The sequence below is a fragment of the Paramisgurnus dabryanus genome, chromosome 3 (genome assembly GCF_030506205.2).
Source record: "Paramisgurnus dabryanus chromosome 3, PD_genome_1.1, whole genome shotgun sequence".
Taxonomy (NCBI): Eukaryota; Metazoa; Chordata; class Actinopteri; order Cypriniformes; family Cobitidae; genus Paramisgurnus; species Paramisgurnus dabryanus.
Window position 1 is genome coordinate 8,253,595 of NC_133339.1, and position 14,544 is coordinate 8,268,138.

At 38.7% G+C, this 14,544-nt stretch overlaps 1 protein-coding gene across 1 annotated transcript; it reads left to right on the forward strand.

The window, feature by feature from the left end:
- The first annotated feature begins 1,162 nt into the window (after positions 1–1,162).
- Positions 1,163–8,568, forward strand: LOC135733852 (uncharacterized). The gene is made up of 8 exons (XM_065252632.2): positions 1,163–1,575; positions 1,706–1,801; positions 1,936–2,019; positions 3,340–3,435; positions 3,573–3,671; positions 5,803–5,844; positions 7,807–7,844; positions 7,962–8,568. Exons 1-8 carry the CDS (start codon positions 1,446–1,448, stop codon positions 8,007–8,009), a joined length of 633 nt encoding a protein of 210 aa, XP_065108704.1. The 5' UTR covers positions 1,163–1,445; the 3' UTR covers positions 8,010–8,568.
- Positions 8,569–14,544: the final 5,976 nt, after the last annotated feature.

Genomic DNA, 14,544 nt, shown 5'->3' on the forward strand with positions numbered 1-14,544 from the left:
CATGGGCATTATGCATGTTGCCCAATTGGGGCCCACCAAACACCCAGTGAAATCTTGCAGGTAACCTACATGGGTAATTGACAAGGGGCAAACATGGAGCCCGTGGACAATCCCACTTACAACCCATATTTCATGACCATGTTGTCCCTATGTAGTACCCACATAAAACTCAAATCTGGGCCCAACATGGGCATTATGCATATTGCCCAATTGGGGCCCACCAAACACCCAGTGGAATCCTACAGATAACCTACATGGGTAATTGAAAAGGGGCAAACATGGAACCCGCGGACAATCCCACTTACAACCCATATTTCATGACCATGTTGTCCCTATGTAGTACCCACATAAAACTCAAATCTGGGCCCAACATGGGCATTATGCATATTGCCCAATTGGGGCCCACCAAACACCCAGTGGAATCCTGCAGATAACCTACATGGGTGATTGACAAGGGGCAAATATGGAACCCGCGGACAATCCCACTTACAACCCATATTTCATGACCATGTTGTCCCTATGTAGTACCCACATAAAAATCATATCTGGGCCCAACATGGGCATTATGCATATTGCCCAATTGGGGCCCACCAAACACCCAGTGGAATCCTGCAGATAACCTACATGGGTGATTGACAAGGGGCAAACATGGAGCCCGCGGACAATCCCACTTACAACCCATATTTCATGACCATGTTGTCCCTATGTAGTACCCACATAAAACTCAAATCTGGGCCCAACATAGGCATTATGCATATTGCCCAATTGGGGCCCACCAAACACCTAGTGGAATCCTGCAGATAACCTACATGGGTAATTGACAAGGGGCAAACATGGAACCCGCGGACAATCCCACTTACAACCCATATTTCATGACCATGTTGTCCCTATGTAGTACCCACATAAAAATCATATCTGGGCCCAACATGGGCATTATGCATATTGCCCAATTGGGGCCCACCAAACACCCAGTGGAATCCTGCAGATAACCTACATGGGTGATTGACAAGGGGCAAACATGGAGCCCGCGGACAATCCCACTTACAACCCATATTTCATGACCATGTTGTCCCTATGTAGTACCCACATAAAACTCAAATCTGGGCCCAACATAGGCATTATGCAAATTGCCCAATTGGGGCCCACCAAACACCTAGTGGAATCCTGCAGATAACCTACATGGGTAATTGACAAGGGGCAAACATGGAACCCGCGGACAATCCCACTTACAACCCATATTTCATGACCGTGTTGTCCCTATGTAGTACCCACATAAAACTAAAATCTGGGCCCAATATGGGTGTTGTGCATATTGCCCAGGTGGGGCCCACCTAGTGGCAAGTGCAGTCCTGCATGAAATCCATGTGGGCAATTAGCATGAGGCCATTATGGAACCCGCGGACAATCCTATATAGGGCCCATTTTTCAGCCCAATTCATACCCATATGGGCCCTATATACAAATGTTGGCTGGGTAACTGTCTCTTTTTTTTAGGATTGATTATTGTTCCAGTGTTGCCAGTGTTCGCTGGTTCGTTTTTTTTACAAGGGTGTTGGACTAACACAAAAAGGCGCAGTATGTTTATATTCTATCTGCTCTATTTAAACTGCATTTATCAGCATGCTTTTTTGAATATAATGTAGGTGATATTATGTGTGATTTTTTTGGTAGTGTTTTGACTCTCTTTGCTTCTTATCTTTTTTAGGGTTTTTCTATCTAGAAAAAGTGATATGGATACTGATGTGTTTGTTGAGTGTGTGGATGGTTTACTCTTACATTGAATTCCTGAGAAATAAAGAAGGTATGAATATTTTTATTAACTGTATTAAAACTTGATTTGATTAAATCTCTATTTAACATTTTTTAATTGTGCATCAATTATAAAATACCTACTTTTGTTTTCAATAATAAATAAGGCTGTGGTTGTGTCGACAGGTTATGTAGGACTGGTTTGTATGGCTGGATTTCTTCAAGCGTTGTGGGTGAACATATTTTCTGAAGTCCCAGTCAATTATCCAAGTAAAGTATCAGTTTTCTTTTTTATACTTCTTTTGTTGTTTTTCAAGCATAAGATCTGCATTAGTTCTGTGATCACAGCAAAGTTTCAGTATTTCTATTCCAGCCTAATAAAATTTTAACTTTATAATGAATACTAGTGTTGGCGTAGCGAAGCTTTCTTAAACCACCAAAGCTTTTAGCACATTTTTTTTTTTGGAAAAAGATTCAAATCAAAGCTCGACGAGCTCGATGTCCCAAAATGTTTTCCAACCATTTCAAAAGCAAAAAATTATGAATTTATGGAAAGATAAATAAATGAATTAATCCATATATTAAATACATGACAACAATCCATTACATACTCATACTAACTCAAAACAATAACGATTTATTATGGGTGTTGAAATTACAAAAACAATAATAAAGGATGAAATGCAGGTGCATGCACACAAAGTCATACACATTCCAGCTTATTACACTACTATTCAAAACAATATATAAAATATGAAATGACTGCTGATTGGTGGGCCTGGGTGCACATTGCCGATATATGAACCGATATATGCTTGATTAATGATACAATTAGGCATAACAAATAAAATATGTTACACTATGCTGACACGAATGGGATATCCCAGTATAGGCTACTTCATGATATGATATGAAAGATGTGAAATAACAAAAAAGTTGCTATCGGTCATAATTCATTTTAGCAATCTAAATCTAGGATCATATATTAGGCTCGGCTCGCTTCACCCCAAAAGCCAAATAAATTATCAATTTCTATCAACCTATAAACTTTTGCAATGCAACAGAAAAGGAACAACGCAAAATAATACACATTAACAACCCACAGAGGCACATCCTGTTTCAAGCAGTTTAAACCCTTGAATCAAAGTACGAAGCAGTCACGTGCCTGTGTGAAATGAAGCTTCAGGCAGTCTATAGAAGTAATTTTTTTACAGAACATACTTTTAATATTTTTCTATTAGCATTACACATTTCAAAGTAAAATGTAAATGTAGATTTGTTTACAGCTACTTACAAGATTACCATAATCAGACCAGCATCACTTTACAGACATTTGCAGAAAGCTTTACATTCTTCAGCATAGTTTTACTAACTTTGCCTAAAACCAGCACAAATGTCACTTTTTTTATGTGCCAAATAGGACATGTTATAAAAGCTAATAAAACAATTATACCAACAATTAAACTTTAAATCACAAGAAGTTATTGTCATATTTCTGAGATTTCTGCTGTTTTCAATAGAAAACTGGTATTGTAAAGTAAATAAGGGCAATAATATTTTTTAACAAAAACGCTTCACTCTGCTCTACAGCATTTTGGAACAAAAATGTTTTGTTCTTGTTTGGATCAGTCGGTCTTGTTCTCGTGAACTCTGTGGCACTGATGACAGACTTGATATTTAAAGCTGGTGAGTTAATGAGACTTTATATTGATATTCTTAAGGTCATGATAAAGAGCATGTGCTGGGTGCATCTCATAAGCAGATCTACATTATAAGATACTCTACTGTGCATTACACTGTTAAAAATGTGTTTTCATCCTCAGTTAACGGTAAACGTCTGGTTGAAGATCAGAGAATGGTTGTCTTCCCCTCTGAATGTCTCTTTACCGTACCACTTCTGATTTTACCCATTTTTACACCCTGTGAGTAAAAGTGTAATTTTGTTGTATTAGTGTATAAACAAAATGATTGCATTAAATGTGTTGTTTATGCTAAAAAAAAGTGAAAGAAGTGGAAACCGCGAGTGTCCACTGTGGTACTGCTTGTCCAACCAACTTCGGCAAATGGTGTACTCCATAAGAGCAGGTAGCTTCTCAGTAGCAGATACTGCTGGCTTTCGAAATGAGAAAAGCTAATTTGGTAATGGGCACCTGCTGCTCATCCCCACGCGGTGGGGTGCCGCCGGTAGATGCAAATACCTGCATGCCATGTTCATTGGCGTTTTAGTAGTTTCTCGAAGTAAATTGGTCTCTCTAAGCGAGTTCACAATTCGACGGTCACGACATGACGTCGTAGTGAAAGACTGAAAGCGAACCGCATCCAAGTGCAATTGTCTGGAACCTAGAACCCGAACTTTGAGATGGGAAACAGCAGCAGCACCTACTGCTTTCATGTCAGTCTGCAAAAGTCTCCAACCACGCCAGAAAAGATAGCTAGATTTGTCCTAGTCGCTTTTTTAAACAAAGTCGCTAAAGTTGCTAAATCTAGCAACAAAGTAACCAAGTTGCTCAGACTTTTTTACACTACTCGGAGTCAGACTGTGCATGCTTGTTTGTGAACTCTGCCTCTGGTTGGCTTACGATGGAAATTAAGCCAATCATCATCAGTTATGTTTCTCCCAACACACATGCCCAAAACATGCCTCTAACCTTAGAAGATTGGCCTCTTTCTTGATTTCTTCCTTGACAATTCAGTCCCCATGTCATCAAAGTCCAGTTCTCTGACAAGTTCAGACTCAATAGCCATCAATAAAAGCACACTAAGGCGTTTCTGACACATACTTGTTCTGAGTTCATTTTTTATTCTTGCCATTTGCGAAAACGATTGTTCACCCTCACATTTAGTTACAGGTAGAGTCAAAAAAAAGTCTTAGGGCAACAAACACGTTTGGAAAGGTTGATTGTAGGCCATTTCTTAACACAATCTGCAAAAGTTTTGAGGGTGAATTATCCTGCTCATCTCTTACAAAGAATTTAAATTGAATGAGCTCGTCTGCAAAGCTCTGATCCAAATCATTTGGGTAAGCAGAGGAAAGTGTATTGGCACGCTTACGAATATCACTGGTGCCATCAAACAGAACTCCAAAGCAATCATTTAGAGGCCTGTATGCATCCAGTCGTTGATTGAGACAGCTGAGTAACTGATCAATAATCACGTTGAAAGTCTCAACTTGAAATTTGTGGCTCCCCTCAATTGTGACTTCATGCTCCCTGGTTTCATCTGCAAATGCTTTCCATTTCCTTAACCTATGAAGGTCGTGCTGATAGGTCTGGCACACATCTCTTACACCCATGGCAGTCTTTTCAAAGTCTGAAAACTGATCCCGAAGTGATGCCACAATTGACAGCAAAGAATCCAGTAGTTGCACAGCAGTCTTTAAATCAATGTCACTGCAACAGCTCACTTGTCATCTTAAACCTGTGTAGGATGGCATTCCAGAAATGGGCCATGAAGGCTGTTTCCAAGCGTTCCATTTTGTCACACAACGAAGTTGCCTCACGCCGTCTATCAAAAGATTCATGCATGTCACCTGACAAACTGATCTAAGTCTGGGGTTGAATCAACAATCACTGAAAAATATTTGGCATGCTGCAGCTCGGCTGCAATGACCCGCTTTATTTTCTCCCCCATTAGCACAATGAATTCCTTGCATATTGTAGAAGACAAATAAGAGGTACTGCCTCTACCCTTCTGACCATATTTCTTTATGTGATCAGCCAAAAAGGGATTAAACTGAGAAATCAGCTCTAAAATCCCAAAATAGTTTCCATTGTGCGCTGACCCTAGAAGCTCATCGTCGCCACGGAATGGTAGGCCTCTCTCACTTAAAAACTTTATCACGGCAACAACGCGCCTCAGCCAGCACCTCTTTCCAATACTTGCTCTCTCCCTCCACTTGCCGCACAAGTGATGCATCAACAGTACCAGTTGCATTACATCGCTGTGCTAATGCAATCATGTTGGTTCTATGCTGTAAGCTCTTCTCATGTTCAGTTATACGATCAGAGTGTTTCCAATCGCTAAATCCTGTTATAAATACATTTGTTTTTGTAGACAAAACCTTGCAGGCAAAGCAGAACACATGTCCAGTACTAGGTGAGTAAATTAGCCAATCCCTTGAAACGATTTCTCCATTTTGTAAGCGGCAAGAAAATAAATCATTAGTTAGTGAACGTTTCCTACCGCCAGCAACGTCCCGTGTTGACGCTGGATATTTGGCCGCTCGGTTTTGAAAGGCAGACACCCCGCTTTCAATTAACGCTGTTCGAAGTCGCTCGTCCATCGTGCCCCACAAAGACGGGTCATTTATATTTCCACGGGTTGTGCTTGAGCTGGTTGCACTAACCTCTGGGACCGTGTCGCGTGTAGCACTGCTTGCTCCAGGTGGTGGCGAGAGCGTCTCCGGCGGCTCGGGCTCGCAAGCGGGACTGGTGGTCTCACAATCAGCCTCATTGCTAACATCAGCAACAGGTGCCTTGTCTAACGAGCAACTAGCAACCTCCTTTTTAAAAAAGCTGTCGATATAAGGCGCACTTTGTAAAAGAGCTGCTCCTCTCGCGTCTTTCTCCTTTTTTTGTTTTCGCTTAATATATCCGCTAGGAGTGCGTCAATCCATTTTTTCTGGTTTTGTGGTCTAGCTACGTTTTTTTCTTAATTTAGTCAAGAATTGACATTAAACCCGCCCTCCCTTACGATTGTACCAATCGTAAAGGGCATGTCTTCTGGTAGAAAATATTCACACTATTTAATTGGTCAATTTGTCACGCTTATACAGTGAGTGTGTAAACATTAGACTGTTGACATGCACGTTTTAATTTATTTTAGTGGCATAAATGCACATTTCATCAAAATATGTTTTATGTACAAAATGTGTTTTTTGTATTTGATGTCGTTGTGCAAAAAAAAAAAAAATGCATGTTACGTGACATGTCGTCGGGGGCCCCCTGGTGGCAACTGCCCCAGTTGCCCGTATGGTAATCCGGCCATGGGCTGAGAGAGTGAGCCTACACAGGTGAAAATCACTTCAGTGAGATAAATTTTAGTAACGAACAGCATTTTAATGTCAGTAACGGTAACAGTGTTATAACGGGACACAGAAATTTATTTGATTACTTGTTACTGAAAAAAATAACGCTGTTTGCTGTTTATTTATAACGCCGTTATTCCCATCACTGCTCATAAATAATAATGAAACACCAACACATGATGATGTACTACTGTACAGTGCTTTGCCACATTACAGCCCATACAAATATCACAAAAAAGCTAAAAATTACAGTAACTAGTTTCCTCCTAATGTCAAATTAACAGATACTAACATTGTCTTCTATGATGTGAAACACAACTCTCTCTGATAATATCTAAAAAAGGTGTTGGTTAGTGTTTCATGACGCTTTAAACATTTTAATTTAACTAAGGCTTACAGTAGACCTGACTTTAGTTAAGCCCTGGTCTGTGGAACCAGCTCTTAAAAGGCATAGTTCACCAAAAAATTAAAATTCTATATTTACTCATCCTTATGTTGTTCTAAACCTGTATGAATTACTTTTTATTTTGATGAACACAAGTCAAGATATTTTGATAAATGATGGTAAGCACACAGCTGATTGTTACCATTGACTTCCATAGTAGGAAAACAAATATTATATAAGAAATGTGATAAATGATGAAGAAGATATTTTGTTATATGACGGTAAGCACTCAATTGATGGTACACATTTTTAACTCATTTTGTTTTTTACTGTGGAATTCAATGGGTACCATCAGCAGTGTACTTACCATAATTTCTCAAAATATCTTATTTTGTGTTCATCAGAAAAAATAAATTCATACAGATTTACAACAACATGAGGATGAGAAAATGATTTTTGGCTGAATTATCCCTTTAATCTTTTATTGCATTTGTAATTTAAAAATCCTGTTAGAGAGAATAAAGTTGTCATAAATTCAAAGTACTTTTAAAATAGCTTTTAAATAGTAGTTATCATTTATTATACTGTCTTTGGTATTTGTGCTGAGACTGAGACTTTGGTATTTGTGTCTGCTTTCACACCTCAGGGACAGCTGTCACATCAGAATCTCAAGCGGAATCTCTGGTTGGTATATTTAATACGATTTCTAAGCTACATTAATTAAAGAATCACTGAGAGACCAAATAAATACATGTCGGCAAAAGCAGAAGATTTGTTTCAAATGTCTTCTCTCTAACACAGAACTCAGCGGATTTTGCTGAAAAGTGGACCCCTTTTAACCAGAACTAGGCACAGGAAGATCTTTAGAAATGGATGTTGTAAAAGTGCCTTTGCGCAGGAATGAGGAAAAGTAGGATATCACCTGACCTGACCTGACCGTAGGTCTCTCAGCATAATCTGTATTAACTGAATTTCGTAACACTGCCTATGAAGGCTGTCCAAAAAATTTTTCTCCCGGAGCTGCCTTCGTGCCACCGAAGTTATAGATGGATCCTTTTCCGCCTTGGCTATCTCAAGATTCAATGTGCGCCTGTGACGTCTGGGTATTTTAAAATAAACATTCAGAACTGTAGTTAAATCAAAGTGTATATTTTGCCAAACTAAAGGCCCATGTATGCCCTTGTGAAAAAAGTTCACTTTGATATATTTTTATAAAGTGCACTTATCACACAAAACGTATACTTTATCCAGAAATTTCTCCAGCAAAACTGGGACTTCTTATGCTCACAGTTTAAATGCAAGTGCTATACACTCAGACTATACTAAAACAACATAGTCAAATATAACAGAAAATTCCCAATTTAATCTGGCCTCTGAAATTAATTTGCAAAAATAAAATGATAATGCTTAAAGGGGTCATATCTCACAGTAATAAACTACTTTATTCATTATATGACCTCCTTGGAACTAAAATTGTGCAACACAGATTACTTTAGCTTAAAATCCATCCACTCCCAGGCACGAACATTTAATGCACATATTTTCACCATTGCAACAACATAACACTGTTACCTGGTATAAGTTTAAAAACTATCCAGGCTTAAAACATCACACATATGTATGATTAATGGCTTATAATCCAAACTCTAGAGTTTGTCATACATGCAAAACCATTTAGCATCTCACACATAGGAAATCACAAAACTCCTCATAATGCTAATCTACTTTTAATATAAGATCTATGTTTGCATTTTTCTTTTAAACTACGTAAAACGTTACAGTGTATGTAGGATATATGCATGGTAGTCATAAATTAAGGTTTTAGTCTCGGATTGAATAAATTAAAGGTAGTACTCTACTTGTAAATAAGACCTATTTGAGAATAAGATAAGTGAAGAATTAAGCCATTTGACGTGGTTGCAAACATGTCTAATGACATTCCAAACTTAAAAAAAAAATGGTTAGATCTGAAGTGCTGGCATTTCTATCGATCAACTACATGATTCTCAATTAGACACCTAACCATTGATTGCGACTTTGCCAACGTATATATATAGAATTTGTGAACAATGGTTAAATAAGAAATTCAGAATCTGTTTGTGTAAATTTTTTTGGTATGTTTTAATTTGCTTTACTGAGATCTTAGAACTATGGTTAACTTGCATTTAAGTGTTCTGAACTAATAATATGGTTATTAAAATATAGTCAAATATCATATACATATATAATTGTGCAATACGTTTAAAGTGTACTTTTCAATGTACTAACATGCAATTTATGTGAAACAAAATACACTTTAATGTCTGTTGGAAATACATTTAAATATGATTTCAATGTAATGTTTTCAAACAACTAAATGTATATTAAATGTAATTACTGTCAAATATATCACACTTTTATTTTAGATTAAATGCAATATGGTAATTTTTTGTGTGTGTTTTGAACCATTTAAGTGCCACCTTAATACATATTTCATGTACAATATTGTTACATAAGATTAATTATGTAAGCAATAAGGTACAAAAGGCTGTGCTGTTTTGTAAAATAAGTAACGGCTGAAGGGCGTTTCCCACAACCCCTTCTGCCATTACTTATTTTACGATACAGCACTTGCCTCGAGTACCCCCATGTCGTCAATATTTGACGACACTTGACCATTCGTCAATATGTGACGCGGAGGGTATACCTTTCGCGTCATTTTTTGACGAACTGGGGACTTCAATACTATTACGTCCGTTGCATTCTCTTCTCCTATTTTCTTACCATTTTCGCGTCGGTTTAGGGTTAGATTTACATAATGACATCCCTACCCAAACCTAACTCTAACCCCAACGCCAGGTGACAACTGTTTCTAACCCCAACGCCAGGTGACAACTGTTTAATTTCGCGTACACTGTTTAATTTTGCGTAATCTAACCCTAAACCGACGCGAAAATGGTAAGAAAATAGGAGAAGAGAATGCAACGGACGTAATAGTATTGAAGTCCCCAGTTCGTCAAAAAATGACGCGAAAGGTATACCCTCCGCGTCACATATTGACAAATGGTCAAGTGTCGTCAAATATTGACGACATGGGGTGAGACTGTGTTACGAGTACCTTATTGCTTTTATAAAACAGTTACCACACAGTATTAAAATAAAAAATGTATTAGTGCAACTTTCATGAAGTAAAAAAAAAGCATTCCTTCCATTAGAAAAAAATTGTCCCTGACCGTAAACAACAACGTTCCAATGTGTAATATGCATAAAAGCTCAAATAAAAACATCAAACCTTTGTTTGAAAGGTGTTGCTAAGGGGGCAGTGATAGAACTGTTGGGTAAAGCGGTCATAACCGTGTTTTATTGTGAATAAAGCACAGCTATTGACCAATCAGAATCAAGGATTGGAACTAACCTTCATTAGTTATAAGTGTACAATGTACAAAAATATGAAAGTGATGTATCATTTTTGAATACGCAAATGATTTGGTATATTTTAACATACTGCCAGCTAGACTAATAAGTAGTAACTTGAAGAGTGCTTTTTTGGGAATACTAATTTGGCAGTATATTTTAAGTTTTTAAGTGTATTTTTATAAGTGAACACAATTTAAAGTGTACACTTGTTAGTGTACTTCTACAGCATGTGCTAAAGTGGAACAATTTTTGGTATGCTTAGTACACTTTAAGTATGATGTAAAAAGTAAACAGTTGGATCAGTACACTAGACTTGTTCAATTGGTAACATCCCCAAAAATATTTTTTCAACTTTTCAACTAAATTAAGTTGGTTTAAACAGACGCCAAAACAATACATTTCAAATACATATTTTTATACACAGCCTTCATTATTTACAGTATTTGGTTTTAAAAAGGAACAATTACTCATTGATTAATGATGTCAAGATGATGACATCTTTCTTCAACTAAATCAAGTTTAGTCTGACTGATAGTTTTGGCCTGATGGCAGTCTGAAAAAGATAGATGAGACAAAGTGAGACAAGAAGTGTTTAAGACAGCGCATTTATTTAAGACTGCCCATTTATTATATTAAATCTATAATTTACTGGCTAAAGAGAACAATGAAAACTTAACAGATAGTATATTTTTACATAAACACAAGCTTTACTAGAATGTCCTCATATACATTACTTTGCAAAAGTCTTAGGCCACCACCACCAGACTTGTTGTTTTATAAGTTTTAATGTCCATCCATATTTATTTTTCCATCTATTTTATTAAGATACAAACAGAAAATACAGGAAATATGTACAAGTGTTGACCTCTCTTGGCACTAAACACTATGGGCCCTATTTTAACGATCTAAGCGCATTGTCTAAAGCGCACAGCGCAACGTCTAAATGGGCATGTCCGAATCCACTTTTGCTAATTTAACGACGGGAAAAATGGTTTGTGCGCCGAGCGCATGGTCGAAAAGGGTTGGTCCTATTGTAATGGGAGTATTTTGGGCGTAACGTGCAGTAAACCAATGAGAGTCACAGCTCTCATCCCCTTTAAAAGCCAGTTGCTCTGGCGCTATGTCTAATCCCTATTTAGATGACGGACTTTGTAAACTGAGAAACTAAGCGGAGGAAGAAGATCCCCAGTTTAAGATTAATGTCAAATAATTGTGTTGTTTTTCACTTGTATTGAAATTGTTATTTTTTATTAAAACCTTTAAAACCCGTTTTCTTTTAGTCATGGAAGTAAAAAGCAGGCTTGTAACTGCTTTAAATGTATGGCTATCCAATATCATCAAAAAATTATTTACAAGTATGTAAGAAAAGGTTTGTACTCTAAAAATACTTTATTTGTAACAAACAGGAGATAAAGAATTTACAAACGGCTCTCCGCACGTTTCAGCACTTTGGACAGAGTTTTTTTTAGCAAAGAGGTTTTTTTAAGCATTACTTAAAAATGTTTCTCATCTCACCATATCCACAGGTACAGAGTAATCATATACAATAAATCCGTGAGGTAGCATAAAAAAAACATTTAAAAACAGACGCATTTGTTTAAAGCAAAGCATTTATTTACTTACCAGGCTACAGGTGAAGCAGCTCTTTGTGCCTTCTAACGTCTCATAATTAGTCCTCATTTATGTCAAAGAGACTCAATAATAATCTTTTACATTCACTCCTTTAATCTTTCATATTTAAAAGCATTTTTGTGCTGCTGCGCATTCATGTACCTTGTGATAAGCAAACCCGCGTTGTCCTCCCGTGTATATTTTAACGATCTGAAACGCAAGTGCGAAGCGCAACGCGCAAGTGAGTTTGTGGGCGGATCTTGGGCGCTGTTGCTATTTTCCCGGCGTGAGAAATAACTCTTGCGCCGGGCGCAAATCAATAAGGGGTTGGTCTGAAGTAGGTTCATTATTCATAGGTGTGGTTTGGGCGTAACGTCAAATAAACCAATCAGAACGCTAGCCAACATTCCCTTTAAACGCAAGGGCGCAAGTTCCATGGCGGGTTGCTATTATTATGACGGATTTACCAGGCGCACGCCAGGAGCGGTTCACAGCCGAGGAGACCGACGTCCTTGTACGGGGGAATCCCACGCTTGCCAGCATAAATCGGGCACGCCGTGTAACGGGAGGTGGATCTGCCTCAGGACTTGATGCCAGCAGAGGACCGCCCTGTCCCAAATGGCACACTCCGGACTTGTGGTCCTCCTCGGAGTCCACACTTTGATGACATCACGTAGTCCAGACTTTAGGGACCCTTGATGCGAGTCCACGTGGGTGCACCGGAGTCGTATTTTGGGACAGACTCGAGCATCACACCGGAAATAGGTAGAGAAGTTGCCCGTCAGCGTGAACTCCTCCCTTCCGTCGTCTGATTGGTCTGATTGCCCTTTCGCAAGGACTTCTGGGTTGGCAAAGTGCGCGAAGACCGCATCAAGGGGGCAAAGGAGGCGCTGATGAGCACACTTCAAAGCGTAAAAATGACAGATGGGACACCCTACCGACTCGTGGACTAATCGAGCACGCGCAATTTAAGGCCACAAGACCGAAAGTCCACATGAAGTGCGCCATTTGGGACAGGGCCGACATCGCTGCGTCCACCCTCACCGCTGAAAGGGTTTGGGGGCTTTGAAATCGGACCCAAGAAACGCAAGCAAGGTCCAACCCCAAAGTACTCTTACAAATCAAGTTCATATACATTAAGGCAGGGACGTGCACAGGAATTTTTAGGGGCAGTTGCTCTGACCTATATAAAGGGCACCCCCCCCTAAAAAATTTTTTTTAACTCAAGGCCTATATGAAGGACTGAGAATAACATGGTCTTAAAATCAGCAAACATGTTTGCCTAATGCCTACCAAAAAAATTGTAGCCTAGGCTGCTTGTCTGCAATAGTGTTGCTTTCGTCAACGAAAAGTATGACGAAATATAGTCGTCAACGAACCTTTTTCACGTGACGAAAACGAGACGAGACGTAACGAAAATGCTGGTCATGTGACGATGACTATAATTAAATGTATAATGCAATATTGTTGACGAATAAAAACGAGACTAAAAGTGGTTTACAAAATAAAAACTAAGCTAAAATGTCTCTTCATTTTCGTTTACCAAAACGAGACGAGACGAAATGTTATAACGTTATTTCGTCTTTTACCCATCTCAGCATCTCCGCGCCCCCACCACCTGACTGCAGGTGATCGCCTGTGTTGTTGGCGCTGCGTAGATCAGTCAAAACATGAAAGTACCGCGAGAGTGAGTAGAAAACATGCGGAGCAGTCTGCTCTCGCGATGCTTTGATATCATACGCCTCCATTTGCACGTTAATGGGCATTTCAAACAGTGTACGCGGCAACCGCGAGACATGCGGAAAGCGGAGAAACGGGGGCGGTTACAGAGGTGAAGCGGAGTTGGTCCACAAGCCTTGCTCGTGCACCTAAGATCCTCTCCCTTTTACGGACACGACTCTTCATGGCAGTCGCTGTTGAAGATAAACACATTTCCACTAAATGCTGCACAAAATGCTTCCACTGCATGAGAGAAGCTGTAGCCACGCGGCGATTCCGACCGGAAAGATGCAGCATTCTGGCCCTAAATGTAAAAGAAAAGTCCAAAATAAATCCCGTGCATCACTTTCAGGTCAGTTCAACAAGCCTGTTGAAATCTATAGCTTTGATTGCTGACACCACCAGTATAACAATGTACAAATTTATATCATGTAACAGTTGTTTAAATGACATTGTGCTGCGTTGCGTTTTGAAACATTGTAAATATATCTATGCTAAAGACATTCGTTGTTTTGTATATGCTTAATAACTACACTTATTTATTATTTAACCCTTGTGCATTGTTCAAATTTACTACCCTTTCGTGTTGTTAGTGGATGAAAACATCCACTAAATTCAACGGCTATAAAAATGTATCGGATGAATATTTTTTCCAAAT

Excerpts from the sequence above, each read along its gene's own strand:
- LOC135733852 (XM_065252632.2), top strand. The coding sequence starts at position 1,446 with ATGGGCCCTATATACAAATGTTGGCTGGGTAACTGTCTCTTTTTTTTA. Across the intron at positions 1,802-1,935 it reads ATTCCTGAGAAATAAAGAAG|GTTATGTAGGACTGGTTTGT; the intron begins GTATGAATATTT and ends TTGTGTCGACAG. Across the intron at positions 2,020-3,339 it reads AGTCCCAGTCAATTATCCAA|CATTTTGGAACAAAAATGTT; the intron begins GTAAAGTATCAG and ends TCTGCTCTACAG.